A 21,038-nucleotide genomic window follows, 5' to 3' on the forward strand; every position below is an offset into this window, starting at 1 on the left:
CTAAGACTTTCATTGAGACTCACTCTTATTTCACTCTATTCTGCATACACCCAACATTGCTTTATACTGTACACTTACTGTACACACGAAATACAGTGCATTTGGAATGTATTCAGACTTTTTCCATATTTTGTTATGTTACAGCCTTATTCTAAAATAGATATTTGTCTCCCCCCCCCCTCAATCTACACACAAAACCCCATGATGACAAAGCAAAAACAGGTTTTTAGAAATTTTTGCAAAAGTATTAAAAAAATAAAATAAAACAGGAAATTACACATTTACATAAGTATTCAGACACTTTTCTCAGTAGTTTGTTGAAGCACTTTTGGCAGGATGCACCTAAGCTCAATTTCAAGTCTCATTGCAAACGGTCTGAATACTTATGTAACTACGTTTTTTAAATTTCTAAACCAGTTTTTGCTTGGCCATTATGGGGTATTGTGTGTAGATTGATGAGGGAAAAAAGTATTTAATACATTTCAGAATAAAGCTGTAACATAACAAAATATGGAAAAAGTCAAGGGGTCTGAATACTTTCCGAATGCACTGTATAACTACACATACCCACACACTAACAAACACCTACCATACACGTCAAAATAGTTTGGTCAAGTTTGTGTGACAATGACTTTTGACTTTTACACACAATATATTCATGTCCACCATGATGGAGTATTATTAACCCATCCTCACTACATTTGAGTCCTATACTGTAGTTACCGCATTAATTAATTGTGGTTAAACCCATGATGGGTTTAACCACAATTAATTAATTTGGTAATTACTTGATTAATTTGGTAATTTGGTAACTACAGTATATAACTACAGTATAGGACTCAAATGTAGTGAGGATGGGTTAATAATACTCCATGTTGAAAGTGTGTTTATTATCTGTGTGTGTGTACATACCTTAGTGTATGGGTAGTGTATGTCTGTGTAATCTGTATCACCTGTCTCTTCCAGGAGGAGGGTCCAGAGGTGCTGCTGGTGAAGGAGGAGGGCTGTGAGGAGGGTCTGGGGAACCCTGAGGGTAGTGATGGAATGATTGATACTAAGCTCTGACACTCCGATGCAGTTTTCAAAGCACTACTGATTCGACACAACGTATCGATGCTTGTATCAAAGTGGCAATACCACGTGATGATGACAATCGAAGCTTCGGACGTCACACTACTATCTGACAGGTGTCGGAACTGGTGCCTCGTTGAGGTGCTAGTCAGAACTAGAAAACTGACATTTCTGACTTGCCAACTGGCTGTAGTTATATGCGTGCCGTGTCAATTTCTGAGTTTCTACGTTCCGACTAGCATGTGAACGCAGCATGAGAGCGCAGACCTCTGTTGGCAGCCTTACAAAAATCTTAGTCTAGATATTTCACATTCTTAGTAGGTGGAAAGATAGCTCAGGGCGTAGAGCTATATGGCAGATGAATGTATCCTGAAACTGTAGCACACCCTTAAGAAACCTAGTCATGAGCTGGTGGCTACCAAGAGGCCATCCTGCTCTTCATTATGACATGCTGAAATGGCTTCTGCGTATGCCTTAAATGTAGATGCAGCCCTGCCAGCATCTAACAAACACCTCAAGAATACAGTTCTTATGCCGCAAGATTCTGGAGCAACCCCCTGCTCCCCACACCACTGGCAGAACACGCGCCACCTTGTGTCATAGGTTGACGTGGTGGAGGGGGCTCTGGCACTTTGTAAGATGTTAACAACAGAGGGCTCAAGATCTAAACCAGACCATATTCGGTGTTCAGTGGCCAGGCCCACAGCTGCAGGCGGGAAGAATTCGGATACCACAATGTTCAGCTTCACTGAGAGGTGTACAGCTCTGAGTGAGGCCAGATTATTCTGTGAACACAGCAGAAGAGTATGTACCATCTGGTGGAGGCGGATGGAACCCAGAACCCCTTGGTGGTTTATGTACACTACCACTGTGGTGCTGTCTGTCTGTACCAGCACGTATGTCCCTCAGTTGTGGGAGTAAGTTGAACAGAGCTAGTTGGACTGCTCTCAACTCCAGCATGATGATGTGGAGTTTGGACCAGCTGGGGCTCCAAGTCCCGCTGGCTGTCCTCTCCCTCAGTTCCCTCCAATGGACTCTGCACAAGCATATCCTGCCCGAAAGGAATTTCAGGGATCGGCATCTTGCCAGTGGTCGCGTGCATTCCTTGGACACAGTCAGGCGACAATACCTGTGTTCCTTGGGACGTAAACCTTGAGCATTGCACCACCTCTGCAGGGTTCTCAAGTGTAGAAGGCCCAGTGGGGTAAAAAGAGAGGTTGCGGAGAAGAGATCCATCCGTCACTGACACTGACGAAGTCACCTTCTGGTCTTGGACAAAAGGATTGAGCTGATCTACTATTTTCTGGACTCACACTTCAGTGAGGTGAGCCCTCATTAGAGACGAGTCGATCCTCATGCCCACGATGGTCACAGTGTGTATGGGGACCAGGTGGCTTTTTTTGTGTGTTCAACCTGAGGACTAGCTCTGAGATGTGCTTCAGGAGAGATGTCGTGACTGCTGCTGCCTGTTCTTGTGACTGAGCACAGATTAGCCAATCTTCTAGGTAGTTTAGTACAATCATCCCTCGTGATGTTAGCGGTGCTAGAGCAGCATCCATGCATTTTGTGAATGTTCTTGGTGCCAGGGAGAGGCTGAAAGGTAACACTTGGTACTTGTACGCTATGCTGTTGAATGCAAAGTGCAGGAACGTCCTGTGAGCCGGGTGGATCGGTACGTGGAAGGAAACATATTTTAGGTTGACAGTGGTGAACCACTGGCCTGGGCTGATAACATCTTGAAGGACATGGTTTTCAAGCACCGGTTGAGAGACATCAAGTCCAGGATGGGGCAACAGCCGGCATCCCTCTTGGTGACTAGGAAATATACTCCATAGAACCCACTGTGGTGTTCTGATGCTTTGGTTTGTCTGATTGCATTCTTTACCAGCAATCTACAGTTGGAGAGCTTCTCTTTTCAGTGGGTTGGCTGTTGTAGTTGACTGAAACTTCTCTGAAAGGTGGTGGCCGGCAATGGAACTGCAGTTTGTACCCGTCTAGTACTGTATCCAGCACCAAGGAGGACTCCACAAGCTCCCACTTTGCCCAATGGGCATGGGAGAAGCGGCTGATGCCGGGGTCACACCCATCAGGATGACTGAGGGGACACGTCCTTCTTCGGAGCAGAGGGATGGCGCTTGTTATGCAGCTGCCTGTGCTGGTGGTGGCGCCACTGCTGACCCAGAGCCTGTTGACATGGCTGATCAGGGTGTGGCTGGCTTGGGGGAGGGCCCAAGCAGCCTCACATGGTAGGGGAGAGCGGAGGTCTAGACTTCAATGGTCTCTGGGTAGGGTAACATGGGGCAGGGGGGACCCATGAAAGACTGCAGGGTCTCTGTCTTTCCGCAGCTTCGTCATTTCGTCCAAAATGGTCTCCACACCAGGACCCCCCCCCCAAAAAAAACTTGGCCTGGTGAGATGGGGAGCTCCATAAAGGGTTTCTTCACGGAGGCCAACATCTTTGTCTGTAAGAGCCAAAGCTGTCTGCGTGATGAGATGACCGTAGACAGGGCTTTGCCATTAGCACGTGACTCACTCATAAAAACAGCAGGTCTTTGCTGTATTCGTTGACAGTCTCTCTCTGGTCATGGTTTTATATATACGTTTTGAAATCTCACAGTATCAATTTTGCCGTAGCTTTCTTTTATGCCTCCTAAGTTACTGCAGACTCGGTCATCTGATTGACAAGCGGAGGCATAGCACTGTCCAATGCCAATTCCTCCTTTGGCCGCCTTTCCTTCCAGTTCTCTGCTGCCAATGACTGGAACGAACTGCAAAAATCACTGAAGCTGGAGACTCATGTCTCCCTCACTAACTTTAAACACCAGCTGTCAGAGCAGCTCACATATCACTGCACCTGTACATAGCCCATCTGTAAATAGACCAACTACCTCATCCCCATACTGTTATTAATTTTGCTCCTTTGCACCCCAGTATCTCTACTTGCACACTCATCTTCTGTGCATCTATCACTCCAGTGTTTAATTGCTTTATTGTAATTATTTTGCCACTATAGCCTATTTATTGTCTTACCTCCCTTATATCCTACCTCATTTGCACACACTGTATGTATATAGACTTTTTCTATTGTATTATTGACTGTTTGTTTATTCCATGTGTAACTCTGTGTTGTTGTTTGTGTTGCACTACTTTGCTTTATCTTGGCCAGGTCACAGTTGTAAATGAGAACTTGTTCTCAACTAGCCTACCTGGTTAAATAAAGGTTAAATAAAAAATATATATAAAAAAAATAGTGCACTTGAATTCCTCTCCAGGCCCACGGGGAAGGCAGAGTTTGTACCTTCAGACACATGAAATGGCAACAGTTTGCCTACCCAGCGTGCAGGGCAGCTGAATTGTCTGCACCTACCAACAACAGCCCTACCAACAACTAATAAAAAAAATATTTTAAAAAGGAACTTTATCGGCTTTATCGTTGTTGTTTTTTTACAGAAATGTTTGACGATTGACTGGTTGGTGACCACTAAAGTAGGCGGATATGAATACCTTAGCCTTACTAATGTTACAATAGTAATGATTTGAATCGCACCTGTGTGTATGTGGGCTTGATTAAAGAGGAGGAAGACACTGATTAGCTGCGGGTCATTACCTGGAAAGTAACTATTAGTGATGTATTATTGTTGTGTACTATTAGGAATACATACTGTCTATACAGTGTGTGAGAACCATTGTTGGAAACTGTACTTTTCACTCACCAATAATGTGTTCAGTAATTTAATAGGCCAAATCAGATCACAAAACCAACTGACCATTTCAACCATATGTCCAGCAAGAAGCATAGCCATCATTTCTACCATTGAACTTGCTTACTCTAGTCACTTTCACAAAATAATGGAAACACAGATTTAACAGAAGATCTAAAACCAATCATTGTTGTTTTCTAAGATATGCACTTGTGGAAATACAATAACCAAATGTTGATCATGTTTTAGGCTAAACCTAGCTATTTGGTCATTGATTCGAAATGGGACATTTGTGAAATGTCATGAGAAATATTTACTTTAAATCATTAACACAAAAGATAATCATACAATCAGAGGGAGATATGAGCTTTGTAAATGTAAACAAAAACATGCATGATGTAGATTTCTAAATGAAAACATGTACATTGTCCATGTATAGGCTACAATTTAGGATTATTATATAACAGAACATTTGACATTTGATTGAACGGCCAGGGAATGGTGAAATACCTCCAGAGATCCTGAACCAAGTTTCTGCAACATTAGGCTCTCTCTCTGGACAACTTCTACAACCAGCTGTGGTATTTGGTATTTTATTAGGATCCCCATTAGCTGTTGCAAAATCAGCAGTTACTCTTCCTGGGGTCCCCACAGAACATTAATAGACAAGTGTTTGGCTGCCACCTGTTCCCGGCCAGTTTCTCACATTCGTTCAACCCAAATAGGATTTCTTACACAGGGGAGAAACCCTACAGCTGCCCCCAGTGTGAGAAGAGGTTCTCCCACCAGCACCAGCTGAAGAGGCACCTGAAGATCCAAACAGGAGAGAGACCATTCGGCCCATGTATAGCGTATAGTTCCAGTCAGTATGAGATAGAATGCCTGCCTGTAGGGAAAACAACCTGTGGTTACCCAGGTACAATTGCAAATCTTGTCTGCTTGTTTTAGTGAATTGCAAAACTACATTTAAGAAAAGTATGTCTAAAAATTACTTTTCAACATTGTCTGCTCCAGAGTGTTCTCACTACTTAGAAAAACATCATATTGTAGGGATTCCCTCATGCCCCTTTTCATGACAGTGATACCAGCCATGTGAGTGAGTGAATCCTACCTACCGACTGGACCATTAAACTAGCAAAGACCAACAACGCAAAACTAACAGATACAAGTAGTGAGTGAGTGGAGTAACAAATGGTCTATACAAACGTTAAACGTCTTAACACTCGTGCTCTAGGTGGCACTGTAAAATAAACTTGACAGTGGGGACTGAAGTACTATTACTTTTAGCTTTATATCTGAAGAATAGTAACGATTAACACTCTCCAGTGCTGCTTGTTGTTCTGTGTGCCACTGCCATGCCATGTCCTCCCTGAAGAGCATTCTGAGTGGTGCAGTGAGCGTGGCTTCATCTTGGATATACTGGGTTAGGAAACGTGTCATACCCAGTAAACTCTGTCTTCTGGTGGGGGCATCTGTGCGACTGCTGTCACCTTGGAGTTGTCTGCGCTGATGTGTCCCATGCACTTCACTCACCATGGATTGCATCTTGTCAGCATAGACCTTCATGTTCAGAGGGATAGCTCTGCCCATCACCTGCTGTAGAATGTGGTCATGCTCTTCTTTGGTGGCTGCTGCAATTATCATGTCATCTGCAATTACATGGACTGAAGCATGGTAACTATTAACACTATTAACACACATATCCCCTTGACCTTAAACCTCAAGACTGACACTGATTGGCTGTTAAACACAATGGAGTTATGGACTAGCATTAAAGGTGTATAGCTCCATATAATACATTACCTGTGATTAAATGTTTTCCACACACATACTGTAGCTGGCTACGTGTAGCCTGCATGGCCCCCACATTTCCCACACTCTGTGCTGACTGACTTGGTTATTTTTGTATCATTGCAGGGACGGAGTTTCCCTTGTCACAGTCGAGCAAAACATTATACTTCATTCACGTAAGGACATTTTTTAAATAATTAACTCCAATGGCTCCATATTGTTAAGTACTCAAATCATGGTGTTAGAGGTGGGCTTAACTGTGATTAACATTTTATAATATGTTTATGTTTGTACAGTGAAGAATTTCCTATATAAACCTTTATATGCTCTTCTGTACAATTTGTGTTTACACAGTCTGCAGTCCATGAGGACCTGCTGATATCGTGTTGCTGGTAGGAGAGACTGGACCTCTGAAGCGGCTGGTCACAACCATGGCCCCAGATCAGGACCTTGGATCAGGAGCCGTCGCTGTTTATTCCAGAGTAGAAACCGGGAACGAACAACGAGGGACAGAGACTCCACCACCACACAGAACACAACCAGTGGACAGGTGGACTGAACAACCTCAGTCCTGGTGGTCATCAGAGAGACAGAGGCTCCAGTCTGCAGCCCAGACCCTTCTCTTCACAGTCTCAGTGCAGGGATGGAGCAGGGCCTGGGGATGATAGGAACAGGAGGGTCTATCTCTATGATACAAACACCACAGTATCCATGATGAACAGAGCAGGTCACCCTGGGCTTCAGCCTTCACATAGTGGTGGGAGATCACCCTGGTGGTAGTCTGGTAGTCTATCAGCAAGTCTGTCTTCTCCTTCAGGGTCTTGTTTAATGCCTGGGGACTGGGTTGGTAGAAGGCCTGGACCTGGGTCTAGCCTTCCTTAGCTACCTCATGGTTACCCCATGAATGCAGACAGGGTCAGGATGGGCATTCACCACAAAAGGTACCCATCTAACACTAGGGCTAAGAGGGTAATTAACCACATATCCCTCATTAACTTGTCATTTGAAACAGGCTTGTGTAAATACCTGTTTTTAGAGAGACAGTAAACCTAGGCTAGAACAAGGACAGTTGAGTATTTACCTTACTGGGGTGATGTAGATGGAATAAAGTATTTCTAATGTGTTCTACTGTATTCTTGCTAACACACTTCACTCTAAACAAGTCGGCTCTAAGCTTGAAAGATAGATACTGATCATGAATAGGAGATTTGATAAGTACCGTAATTCAAAGAACAGCGCGCATTGTTTTTTTCCTTTAACCACACCGTTTGAGTCATGACGCCGACCAATTAGATCCTTTTTCGTCAGTGTTAACGGAAGTGAACATTAAATCAAGAACAATTTTGTACGTTAGTGTTTTTGATTGTTGTTATTTAGACGTTTATTAACACCCTGGAACTCAACATATGACAAATTTATCTGCAAAGAATCACATACCCCAGCTAGTATTTAATTCGCGTTGGAGACTGGATTTGGTTGATAGATGTTATTTAAGTAAAGCTAGCTAGTAGCTGCTAACAATGGCTAAACGTATGGTTTTTCACACTCAAATAGCCTCCATTATGGAGGTGCTAGCGAATGCAGCCGTGGCAGAGATCTGTAAACTCGTCGACGACGACTATGCAGTGTTTTGTTTGGAAATAACTCAAAGCCAGAAAGAAAACAGGACATTGCGGGCAGAACTGAAAGTGGCACGGGAGCGCGCAGAGAAGACAGCGCGAGAGCGCGCCCTGGCTTCCCGTCCCAGTAGTGTCAAGATCCTCGACCGATACAGAGGAATGGCAAGAGGTACATTTTTATTTTGCTGTGGGGCATTTCGCCCTGTTCCCCTCTGCACATGTGTTCAGATGTGTTACCTATAATTGGGTCTTGGTCAGTGTTTGGATAGTATGCAATACTTCACCTGATTACTTAACTATCTTGTACATTTTTATGTATTTTACCAGGCAAGTCAATTAAGAACAAATTCTTCTTGCAAAGACACAATACCATATTCTAAGCAGATTCTTGATTTGCTGAATTTCCTATTGTCATGCTCAATTAAACTAATGTGATACAAGGAGCATAATCAATCCACCAATAAATAGTATATCAATAAGAAGTGTTACCTTACATCCTCTTTGCCAAATGTAGACAGTGTCAGTAGTGTACAATATAGAGTTGCGCATTGACAGTACCTAATTTCACCATCCCTTTTCCCCCCAATCACTCTGTTAGGTGAAGGCCACAGGAGCTTTATGAAGCCAGTGGGACACAATGCGTGGAGAGATGACCAACCCATAGCTATAGATGAGGGGAGTGGAACCTCAACCCAGCATGTTATCGTGGAAGAGGTTAGTGTCATAGTGTAACAAATTACAGTTCATCAAATGTGGCCAGTTTATTTCAGAAAGGGTCCCCTCAGCTATTCACTTGCTTACATGTACATCCTTATTTATCTGCCATAGAGGAGCTTGTGAGACTTCCCAATGACATTGATATCCAATTCAACTTATGTACCACTAATAACCTCCCCTCTTGTGTCAGTCTGCAGATGCAGAGGCTGCAGGCCCTGGGGTCAAGCTGGAGAGGTCTGAAGGAGAGGACCCACGGCACAGCAGAGACATCCAGGATGGTGCCGCGTCTGGAGTGGCACCCCCTGTAGCCATGGAGGACCCCACCACCACACCAGCGCTGCCCAGGACCCGACACAGCATCACGGACGTCAGTGGAACGCTGAATGCTGTCCTGAAGTCAGAGACAGACACTACGACTTTAACAGTACTGGAGCGACTGGGCAGTCCTCCTGATCGCCACTCTGAGTATTTACTTTACGGGAGCCCGAGGAAGGTTCTGTCTCATCAGGACAGTGACACGTTACAGAATAGCAATGATCCGTCATATTCATACACTACAGAGACAGAGATGATACCTGATGACATGCCTGTGGGCTTAGATACACAGACTAATCCAATGAGAGGGGACTGGAACCAGTACAGCAGTAGTATATACTCTGAAGGGTCCCTAGATAAGAAAGGGGAGGGTCTGGTTGTAGATGAGGTGACTGTGAAGGAGGAGGGCGACCCTCCTCTGACATGGAATGCAGACGACACTCACTTAGGAGAAGGACAGTCACAGGGCAACACTAGTGACTTCTTAGACTACAGGGAAAGCTTAGAGCCAAATCCAAATATCGCAACCCACTCCCCTTTACACGCGTTCAGGGATTCAGACCCAGAGTCCACATCGATGGCACCTTCCAATTCACACGGCTGTGTCCTTTTCGATCAGGTATTGAATTCAAAGGATGTAAGGTCCAAGACTCGAGGAGGGGGAGCAGCATCAGGCAACAGTAAAGAGAAACAGTTCCTCTGCATGTTCTGTAAGAAAGGCTTCAGCTGCCCCCAGAAGGTGGAGATCCACCAGAGGGTCCATACAGGGGAGAAATTATTTAGTTGTACCCAGTGTCACATGCGCTTCACCCAGGCTGGCACCCTGAAGAGACACCAGAGGGTCCACACAGGGGAGAAACCCTTCAGCTGTACCCAGTGTCACATGCGCTTCACACAGTCTGGCAACCTGAAGATTCACCAGAGGGTCCACATAGGGGTGAAACCCTTCAGCTGTACCCAGTGTCACATGTGCTTCTCCCAGGCTTGGAACCTGAAGAGCCACCAGAGGGTCCACTCAGGTGAGAAACCCTTCAGCTGTCCCCAGTGTCACATGAGCTTCTCCCACTCGTCCAGCCTGAAGAGGCACCAGAGGGTCCACACGGGGAAGAAAATGTACAGCTGCCACTAGTTTGGAAATACTTTTCCCGCACCAGAACCAGCTGAAGATGCACCTGAAGCTTCACATGGGAGAAAGGCAGTTTGCCTGTGAGCACTGCAGGAAGAGGTTCTCATAGGACCTACCTCAGGATACACCAGCAGAAAAAACATTTCATTATATAACGTAGAAAGTAACCATTCCACTTGATAGCTTCTGACGTTTAGATCAAACCTTGCATTGAAGACAAAGATACATTCCGATTTAGAATTAGAAGAGTAACAGATTTCAGTGTTGAATATTCCTGTGTAGAATATTGCAGCCAGGCAGTGGCTGTGTCCGAATACCCATACTAGCGTACTTCATACTTAAACTGCATATTCATTTTGGCATTTGATCTAGTAGAATTCACTAATGTTTTCCAACTCATGTGTTTGATAACAGCTGATAATCCAAGAAATTGATGCGCTGTATAAAAATGAAAGCATGGTGGGAGTGGGGGGGGGCTCTTCTGTCTTAACATCAGGGGGAAGCTGGTTCAACCATTTGGGTGCCAGGACAGAGAAGCGCTTTGACTGGGCTGAGTGGGGGCTGTACCCCGTAGGGGTGGGACGGCCAAGAGACCCGAGGAGGCAGAACATAGTGCTTGGGTTGGGGTGTTGGGTTTGAGCATAGCCTGAAGTTAGGGAGGGGCAGTTCCCCTTGCTGCTCTGTAGGCAAGCACCTTGGTCTTGTCGTGGATGTGAGCTTTGACTGGAAGCCAGTAGTGTGCCAAAGAGCAGTTGAACACTTTGGGAAGGTTGAACACCAGGCGGGGTGCGGCATTCTGGATAAGTTGCAGGGGTTTGATGGCACAAGCAGGGAGCCCATCCAAGAGAGTTGCAGTAGTCTAGACTGGAGATGACGACAAGAGCCTGGATTAGGACCGGCACCACTTCCTGTGTGAGGAAGGGTCGTACTCTACTGTTGTAGAGCATGAACCTGCAGGAAAGTCACTGCTTTGATGTTTGCAGAGAATGACAGGGTGTTTGTTGTCCAAGGTCACGCCAAGGGTCTTTGCACTCTGGTAGGGGGACACAGTGGAGATGTCAACCATGATGGAGAAGTCTTGGAGTGGGCAGACCTTCCCAGGGAGAAAGAGCAGTTATGTCATGTCGAGGTTGAGCTTGAGGTGGTGGGCCGACCTCCAAGCTGAGATGTCTGCTAAGCACACAGAGATGCGTGTTTGTGTGGTTTTCATATGGTGTATTTAACACTTGTTTATGTTTAATAAACACAATGGGACTTTTCATTCTAAGACTTTCATTGAGACTCTTTAGTATATATCACTTCGGATCTCACCCTATTCTGCATACACCCAACAGCACTTTATAGCCATTAGACTTACTAAATATACATACACATACCCACACACTAACAAACACCTACTGTACATGTCAAAATAGTTTAGTCAGGTTTGTCTGATGACTTGATTTATAAGTTATTTTTACCCACAACATTTTTCCACCATGATGGGTTTAACAACAATGAAGTCATTCTGTGACTAGAGTATAGGACTCATATGTAGTGAGGATGGGTTAATAACTCCATGTTGAAAGTGTGTTTTATCAAATCAAATTTATTTATATAGCCCTTCATACATCAGCTGATATCTCAAAGTGCTGTACAGAAACCCAGCCTAAAACCCCAAACAGCAAGCAATGCAGGTGTAGAAGCACGGTGGCTAGGAAAAACTCCCTAGAAAGGCCAGAACCTAGGAAGAAACCTAGAGAGGAACCAGGCTATGAGGGGTGGCCAGTCCTCTTCTGGCTGTGCCGGGTGGAGATTATAACAGAACATGGCCAAGATGTTCAAATGTTCATAAATAAATAACCAGCATGGTCAAATAATAATAATCACAGGCAGAACAGTTGAAACTGGAGCAGCAGCACAGCCAGGTGGATTGGGGACAGCAAGGAGTCATCATGTCAGGTAGTCCTGAGGCATGGTTCTAGGGCTCAGGTCCTCCGAGAGAAAGAGAGAATTAGAGAGCATACTTAAATTCACACAGGACACCGAATAAGACAGGAGAAGTACCCCAGATATAACAAACTGACCCTAGCCCCGACACAAACTACTGCAGCATAAATACTGGAGGCTGAGACAGGAGGGGTCAGGAGACACTGTGGCCCCATCCGATGACACCCCCAGATAGGGCCAAACAGGAAGGATATAACCCCACCCACTTTGCCAAAGCACAGCCCCCACACCACTAGAGGGATATCTTCAACAACCAACTCACCATCCTGAGACAAGGCCGAGTATAGCCCACAAAGATCTTTACCACGGGGCAACCTAGACAGGAAGATCACATCAGTGACTCAACCCACTCAAGTGACGCACCTCTCCTAGGGACGTCATGAAAGAGCACCAGTAAGCCAGTGACTCAGCCCCTGTAATACCGTTAGAGGCAGAGAATCCCAGTGGAAAGAGGGGAACTGGCCAGGCAGAGACAGCAAGGGCGGTTCGTTGCTCCAGAGCCTTTCCGTTCACCTTCACACCCCTGTGCCAGACTACACTCAATCATATGACCCACTGAAGAGATGAGTCTTCAGTAAAGACTTAAAGGTTGAGACCAAGTTTGCGTCTCACACATGGGTAGGCAGACCATTCCATAAAAATTGAGCTCTATAGGAGAAAGCCCTACCTCCAGCTGTTTGCTTAGAAATTCTAGGGACAATTAGGAGGCCTGCGTCTTGTGACTGTAGCATACGTGTAGGTATGTACGGCAGGACCAAATCAGAGAGATAGGTAGGAGCAAGCCCATGTAAGGCTTTGTAGGTTAGCAGTAAAACCTTGAAATCAGCCCTTGCCTTGACAGCAAGCCAGTGTAGGGAGGCTAGCACTGGAGTAATATGATCACATTTTTTAGTTATTGTCAGGATTCTAGCAGCCGTATTTAGCACTAACTGAAGTTTATTTAGTGCTTTATCCGGGTAGCCGGAAAGTAGAGCACTGCAGTAGTCTAACCTAGAAGTAACAAAAGCATGGATTAATTTTTCTGCATCATTTTTGGACAGAAAGTTTCTGATTTTTGCAATGTCTGTGTATTATCCGTGTACGTACCTTAGGGTAGTGTATGTGTGTAATTTGTATCACCTGTCTCTTCCAGGAGGGTCTAGAGGTGCTGCTGGTGAAGGAGGAGGGGTGTGAGGAGGGTCTGGAGATCTCAGAAGGTAGTGACGGGATGATTAATACAGAAGCTCCGATGCAGTTTTCAAAGCACTACCGATTCGACAACGTTTCAATGCTTGCGTCAACGTAACAATACCACGTGAGGATGACGTTCGAAGCTTCGGACGTCACAGTACCATCTGACAGGTGTCGGAAATCGGAACTGATGGTGCTTTCAAGACCACTGGGAACTCAGAGAAGGGAAGAAGAAAAAAAACACAGTATGATCAGGACGTCAGTGATCTTCAGGTCGGAGCTGTAGAAAGAGGCCCAAGTTCTCGAGCTCATATTTTCCCCCAGAGTTCCCAGTTATTTTGAACGCACTGAAGTCGGAGATTTTCGAGTTTCCAGTTGCTCTGAAGAAGGCATGAGAGTGCCGATCTCATTCCCGCTCTGCTGGGAGCTTTCAAGAATCTTTGAATTTTGTCTAGATAATTCAGTTTTAGCAGGTGAAAGATAGTTCAGGGCGTACAGCCAAATGGCGAATTAATCTATCCTAAAACCAAAACACAGTATCGAATCTCGAGACCTTTTCTATTTCAGAACGGTGATTGTAAATGTAACAACTATAGTAGTTTTTATTGATAATTATCAAATGATGTATCCAAATTTTGTTAATATGTAAAAGTGAGTGGAAAAAGTTTCATTAAAACCCAAGGCAAAGTTGACAAGCAGTTACCTCGTGATAAATGAGGTAAAAAGCTTTGTTTGATCCAAGTCAGTAGCTTCCAAAACAACGACCTATGCTCGACAGTATTTAGACTTATTCTAGATATTTTTCTGCTTTTCTCGCCTGACAGGTGGCTCAGCCATTAGAGCAGCGCAAGTCAGTCGACTTCTAATAGCACAAGATTAAACTAGCTACATTGTATTTCTAACTTTTACATTCTGAGTTTAGATAAGCATAGGCTGCTCAGTTTTTTAAAATGTAACATCCTAAATCATACCATGTAAACCACCATCTTTTGTAAAGTTGTTCGTTTCAAACACTGAGCTAGTGTGCTTTTTCGAATCATGATTTGCAAAATTATTGATCCCACGGAATTTCTTCAATACAATGTTTCTCATACACCGACCTCTACTGGACACATTATTTACCAATTTACTTAGATTTTTAAATCAAATCACTAGCATAAGCACAATATATAATCCTGGCTATGGTTGAAAATGTAGTTTCTTCCTATAGTTCAAATAAAACGTTTTGTGTAACCTATGATAATCTTTTGTCTTCGGGATCCTAAATATAATACCCATTTTTAATAAACTGGCGGGAAAAAGGATGCATAGGATGTGAACCCCACGTTCTAATTGAATGTATTAAATCAAAGCTCACATCTACTGCACCACGATGTTTTGATGGATGCATCGGAAAACAAGTATACTGCATATAAACATCAAACATGCTGACCAGCAGATGTCACTGATGGGCACTGTGTTAAAAGCTCAGAGTAATTAACTTTTTTCCCGGTACAATTTGGTGAAAGCCCCAAGTTTCAGAAAACATCGATTGGCCATCACCAGAAATTGACCGTGGTGATATAAGTCAACTAGTTGTAGGCAATGTTATCATGCAGCTTGGGGTATACACTCAGCTGTTGTTGTCGAAAGAATAAATGCGGTGGTTTTCTAACATGAACGGCAGGAGGCGTCGTACGCAACTGGCATCCCTTTATACTAGGTGATCAACAATCAAAACATCGACATGCATTGCTAATCAAATAAATACATGTGCCTCTCATAAACAGTTGAATAAACTGTCTAGTTATTCATACGGCCTAACCTTAGCTTAGGAGACGGAGGAAGGACAATAGTCACACCGATAACATTATTATTTTGTCTTCAGTTATGGCCGCTAGCATTTCTTAATGAACATTGATGAAAAACGAGGCCAAATCAGGAAGTGCAGCCGCACTTCTTGAATCAGCACACATGGAATCTAATTATAATACAGGTTTTAGGTTCTTGAATCACTGTGTTAGAGATGGACTTGGCTGTGGTTAATATTTTATAATATCATGTCCCCCAGACACGATCAGGACACGCATGTTGAAATACCAAAACAAACGCTGAACCAACTATATTAATTTGGGGATAGGTCGAAAAACATTACATATTTATGGGCATTTAGCAAGCTAGCTTGCTGTTGCTACCTAATTTGTCCTGGGATATAAACATTGGGTTGTTATTTGACCTTAAATGCACAAGGTCAACTTTAAGGTGCATTACCACAACCAACTGGACTGGAGTCTGGACCTCAGTTCATCTTACAATCACCCACATGGGTATCGGCTCCTAAAAACCAATGAGAAGATGGCTTGTGGGTATATGTTCCTGCTCCCTGTGGGTATATGTTCCTGCTCCCAAGCGTTCCCAATACTAGAAAAAAAGTATATTGTAGGACTTCCCTCATGCCCCTTTTCATGACAGCACTAACGTTAGCCATGTGAGTGAGTGCTAGCTAGCTACCTGAGTAGGTATTTCAAAATCATAATTTAACAATTCCAAATGTTGTGTATATTTTGTGGTACCTTGTAGAGATAGACGCGTCAACTAAACAAACATTTTTACACAATGATATTCTAGGCTAGAACTCGGACAGTTGAATATCAAATCAAATGTATTTCTATAGCCCTTCTTACATCAGCTGATATCTCAAAGTGCTGTACAGAAACCCAGCCAATTTACCCAGAATATTTACCTTACTGGGGTGATTCTATTATTTTCTACTATATTTTTGCTAACACACTTCTTTCTAAACAATTCTGCTCTCAGCTTGAAAGATACTTATCATGAGATTTGATATGAAACAGGGCGCCAAAATGTTTTATTTAACCACACCCTTTGAGCTATGACGACAACCAATAAGATAATTTCTCTTCAGTTTAAACGGAAGTGAACAGTGACTAAGAGCAATTTCCACGTTAGCGTTTGTATTAGGACGTTTACTAACACCATGGAACTCAAAATATGACATTTAAATGCATAGCGTCACATAATTATCCCAGGTAGTGTTTAATTTTCGTTGGAGACAGGACTTGGTTGATATATGTTATCTAGGTAACGCTAGCTAGCTGCTAACAATGGCTAACTGTATGGTTTTTCACGCTCAAATAGCCTCCATCATGGAGGTGCTAGCGAATGCAGCCGTGGCAGAGATCTGTAAACTCGTAGATGACGACTATGCAGTGTTTCGTTTGGAAATAACTCAAAGCCGGAAAGAAAACGGCTCATTGCGGAGGAAACTACAGCTTCAAGAACTGAAGGTGGCACGGGAGCGCGCAGAAAGGACAATGCGAGAGCGCGTCCTCGCCAGCCGTCCCAGTAGTGTCAAGATCCTCGACCGAAACAGAGGAATGGCAAGAGGTACATTTTGCTGAAGACCGAGGCTGCGGGGCCCGTCGCCCCGTTCTGCTATGCGCATGTGTGACTTTAGATGTTTTAACTCAGCATTTCCCAAACTCGTTTTGTTTTTTTGCCCTAGCACTACACATCTGATTAAAAAAGTCAACTAATCATCAAGCTTTGTAGTGTTAGGGCAACAAAACAAAAAGTGCACACCTTAGGGTCCTGAGGACCGAGTCATGGAAACTGTCTTAACCATAATTGGGTCTTGGTCAGTTTTTGAATTCTATGCAATAATCCCCCTGATTTAAAATAATTATATTTATTTAACCTCTATAAGACCCTATCGTATTCTAACCAGATTCTTCTATTTACTGCATTTCCTATTATTTACTCAATTAAAACAATGTGATGCATTAAACATAATACATCAATCAACAAATAGTACATCAAGAAGTTATGAGATTAACTTACATCCTTGCCAATTCTAGACAGTAACAATAGTGCACAATATACCATTGAGCATTGACAGTAGCTAACTTAATCACCTCTCACCCCCCCCAATCACTCTCAGGTGAAGGACATCTCACTGGAGGCCACAGGAGTTTTGTGAAGCCAGCGAGAGACAATACATGGCGAGATGACCAACCAATCACTGTTGATGAGGGGAGTGGAACCTCAGCCCAGAACTTTATTGTTATAGAGGTTAGTGTAACAGTATTACATAAAAATGACAGTACGTCAAATGTGTCCAGTTTACTTCAGAAAGGCTCCCCTTAGCTATTCACTTACTTACATGTACATCTTCATTTAGCTGCCATAGGGGAGCTTGTGAGACTTCCCTACAACACTGTTATCCAATTAGACTCATGTGCCGGTAATAACCTCCTCTCATCTTGTGTCAGTCTGCAGATGCAGAGGCTGCAGGTCCTGGGGTGAAGTTGGAGGGGTCTGAAGGAGAGGACCCACGGCACAGTAGTGACATCCAGACTGGAGTGGCTGGAGTGCCCCATGAAGCCACTGAGGACTCCACCACCGCCCCAGTGCCGCCCAGGACCCAACGCAGCATCACGGAGGTCAGTGGAACGCCGAACACCGTCCTCAAGTCAGAGACAGACACCGAGACTTTAACTGTAACACACAGGCTCTTCCATACAGGATCTGACCACAGTTTAGACCCGGAGAGGCTGGGGCTACTGGGCTGTCCTCCTGCTTCCGGCTCAGAGTACTTTCCGGTATGTCACCAAAGCCAAAGAACGGATCATTACCGTGGAGATGGTGACACGTTACACACTGGTGGTGATCAGTCTTGTTCTTACGCTACAGACATGGACCGTGGCAACATGCCCTTGGGTTTAGAGACCCAGACTGATCTGTCTAGAGGGGACTGGAACCGGTACAGTAGTAGTGTATACTCCGAAAGGTGCCTAGATAAGAAAGGGGAGGGTCTGATTCTAGATGAGGTGAAAGTGGAGGCCGACGCTTCTCCCACATGGAATGCAGCTAGTCACCTAAGAGATGGACACTTACAAGGCGGAGATTTCTTAGATTACAGGGAAAGTGTAGAGACAAATCCAAATGTCGCGACCAACTCCCCTTTACGCACGCTCAGGGATCGCGACCCAGTGTCCACGTTGATGGGGCCTCCCGATTCACACATCCTTTTCAATCAGGTATTGAACTCAAAGGACCAAAAGGCCAAGGCTCTGGGAGGGGGAGAAACATCAGGCAATAGTAAAGAGAAACAGTTCCTCTGCATGTTCTGTAAGAAAAGCTTCAGCTGCCTCCAGAAGATGGAGATCCACCAGAGGGTCCATACAGGGGAGAAACCCTTCAGCTGTACCCAGTGTCACATGCGCTTTGCCCAGGCTGGTAACCTGAAAATCCACCAGAGGGTACACACAGGGGTGAAACCCTTCAGCTGTACCCAGTGTCACATGCGTTTCGCCCAAGCTGGCAACCTGAAGATCCACCAGAGGGTCCACACAGGAGTGAAACCCTTCAGCTGTAGCCAGTGTCATATGCGGTTCTCCCACTCGTCCAGCCTGAATAGGCACCAGAGGGTCCACACGGGAGAAATCCTACAGTTGCCCCCAGTGTGAGAAGAGATTCTCCCACCAGAACCATCTAAAGATGCACCTGAAGGTCCACACAGGAGAAAGGCCGTTCGCGGGAAGAGGTTCTCAGAGGAGCTCCCTCAGGATGCACCAACTGAAAAAACATTCCACTCCATAACATAGATAGTAACCAATCCACTCAGGAATGGTTTAGAGCAAGCCCTGCATTAACGTCAAATATTAATTTTCATTATTCTCAGCAAAAATATCTGCAGATTTCAGTGTTGAATGTTCCTGAATGGAGTATTGCATCCAGATATTGTGTGAATCAGTATATAAGGCATATACATGTGCGTGTGTGTGTATATATACAACAATACCAGTCAAGTTTGGACACACCTACTCATTCAAGGGTTTTTCTTTCTTTTTACTATTTAAAAAAAAATATATATATATATATTTTTTTATCTCTACACTACCTTTTCAAAAGTTTTGGGTCACTTAGAAATGTCCTTGTTTTTGAAAGAAGAGCACTGTATTTCTGATCAATTTGATGTTATTTTCATGGACAAAATGGGCTTTTATTTAAAAAACAAGGACATTTCTAAGTGACCCCAAACGTTTGAACTGTAGTGTGTGTGTGTGTGTGTTTGTGTGTGTGTGTGTGTGTGTGTGTGTGTGTGTGTGATGTTCACAAATGCCTATTTCATTACCTCCATTCAACTACTTAATTTTTTCCCCCAATACACTTTTCATGAGAAAATGAATGCAGTTTATCAAGTTCATGCTGATTTGTTGTTGAGATGTTTATCAAATTCATTTCACAGTTTTTTGTTGACATGTGTGGTTTTCATATGGTGTATTTAACACTTGTTTCTGTTTAATAAAAACAAAATGTGACTTCTCATTCTAAGACTTTCATTGACTGTATACACTCGAGTGCTTTATAATCAATACACACACTAAATATACCTACACACTAAGTTGGAGGTTTACATACACTTAGGTTGGAATCATTAAAACTCATTTTTCAACCACTCCACAAATTACTTGTTAACAAACTATAGTTTTGGCAAGTTGGTTAGGACATCTTTGTGCATGATACAAGTAATTTCAAACAATTGTTTACAGACAGATTATTTCACTTATCATTCACTGTATCACAATTCCAGTGGGTCAGAAGTTTACATACACTAAGTTGATTGTGCCTTTAAACAGCTTGGAAAATTCCAGAAAATGATGTCATGGCTTTAGAAGCTTCTGATAGGCTAATTGACATCATTTGAGTCAATTGTTGGTGTACCTGTGGCTGTATTTCAAGGCCTACTTTCAAACTCAGTGCCTCTTCGCTTGACATCATGGGAAAATCAAAAGAAATCAGCCAAGACCTCAAAGAAAGAAAATTGTAGACCTCCACAAGTCTGGTTAATCCTTGGGAGCAATTTCCAAATGCCTAAAGGTACCATGTTCATCTGTACAAACTAAAGTATGCAAGTATAAACACCATGGGACCATGCAGCCATCATACCGCTCAGGAAGAAGACGTGTTCTATCTCCTAGAGATGAACGTACTTTGGTGCGAAAAGTGCAAAATAATCCCAGAACAACAGCAATGGATCTTGTGAAGATGCTGGAGGAAACGGGTACAAAAGTATCTATATCCACAGTAAAATTAGTCCTATATGGTCAACCTGAAAGGCCGCTCAGCAAGGAAGAAGCCACTGCTCCAAAACCGCCAGAGTATAGTTTGCAACTGCACATGGGGACAAAGATCTTACTTTTTGGAGAAATGTCCTCTGGTCTGATGAAACAAAAATAGAACTGTTTGGCGATAATGACCATCGTTATGTTTGGAGGAAAATGGGGGATGCTTGCAAGCCGAAGAACACCATTCCAACCGTGAAGCACGGGGGTGGCAGCATCATGTTGTGGGGGTGCTTTGCTGCAGGAGGGACTGGTGTACTTCACAAAATAGATGGCATCATGAGGAATGAAAATTATGTTGATATATTGAAGCAACATCTCAAGATATCAGTCAGGAAGTTAAAGCTTGGTCGCAAATGGGTCTTCCAAATGGACAATGACCCCCCAAGCATACTTCCAAAGTTGTGGCAAA

At 43.8% G+C, this 21,038-nt stretch overlaps 2 protein-coding genes and 2 long non-coding RNA genes across 4 annotated transcripts in view; 2 read left to right on the forward strand and 2 right to left on the reverse strand.

Annotated features, from left to right (window-relative positions):
* Positions 1-5,061: 5,061 nt before the first annotated feature.
* Positions 5,062-21,038, reverse strand: part of LOC118395653 (uncharacterized) — a 46,187-nt gene continuing 30,210 nt past the window's right edge. Inside the window, exons 2-3 of the long non-coding RNA XR_004828004.2 lie at positions 6,306-6,971; positions 5,062-5,658 (exon numbers count right to left, since the gene is read on the reverse strand). This is a non-coding gene — a long non-coding RNA (uncharacterized LOC118395653). The remainder of the gene's footprint in view (positions 5,659-6,305; positions 6,972-21,038) is intronic.
* LOC127905930 (zinc finger protein 184-like) lies at positions 7,857-11,601 on the forward strand. The gene is made up of 3 exons (XM_035789404.2): positions 7,857-8,351; positions 8,781-8,896; positions 9,090-11,601. The coding sequence occupies exons 1-3, from the start codon at positions 8,084-8,086 to the stop codon at positions 10,341-10,343; spliced, it is 1,638 nt and encodes a 545-aa protein (XP_035645297.1). The 5' UTR covers positions 7,857-8,083; the 3' UTR covers positions 10,344-11,601.
* LOC127908089 (uncharacterized) lies at positions 11,903-16,289 on the reverse strand. Its single transcript, XR_008066170.1, has 3 exons — positions 16,222-16,289; positions 15,750-15,815; positions 11,903-13,714 (listed from the first exon to the last, which is right to left on the reverse strand). It is a non-coding gene; the product is annotated as an uncharacterized LOC127908089 (long non-coding RNA).
* LOC118395570 (uncharacterized) overlaps positions 16,395-21,038 on the forward strand; it is a 34,419-nt gene continuing 29,775 nt past the window's right edge. Inside the window, exons 1-3 of the mRNA XM_052465076.1 lie at positions 16,395-16,886; positions 17,440-17,570; positions 17,771-17,941. Coding sequence (XP_052321036.1) covers positions 16,604-16,886; positions 17,440-17,570; positions 17,771-17,941 — 585 coding nt within the window. The 5' untranslated portion in view covers positions 16,395-16,603. The remainder of the gene's footprint in view (positions 16,887-17,439; positions 17,571-17,770; positions 17,942-21,038) is intronic.

The sequence above is a fragment of the Oncorhynchus keta genome, chromosome 16 (genome assembly GCF_023373465.1).
Source record: "Oncorhynchus keta strain PuntledgeMale-10-30-2019 chromosome 16, Oket_V2, whole genome shotgun sequence".
In the NCBI taxonomy this organism is placed as follows: domain Eukaryota; kingdom Metazoa; phylum Chordata; class Actinopteri; order Salmoniformes; family Salmonidae; genus Oncorhynchus; species Oncorhynchus keta.

Excerpts from the sequence above, each read along its gene's own strand:
- LOC127905930 (XM_035789404.2), top strand. The coding sequence starts at position 8,084 with ATGGCTAAACGTATGGTTTTTCACACTCAAATAGCCTCCATTATGGAG. Across the intron at positions 8,352-8,780 it reads ATACAGAGGAATGGCAAGAG|GTGAAGGCCACAGGAGCTTT; the intron begins GTACATTTTTAT and ends TCACTCTGTTAG. Across the intron at positions 8,897-9,089 it reads AGCATGTTATCGTGGAAGAG|TCTGCAGATGCAGAGGCTGC; the intron begins GTTAGTGTCATA and ends CTCTTGTGTCAG.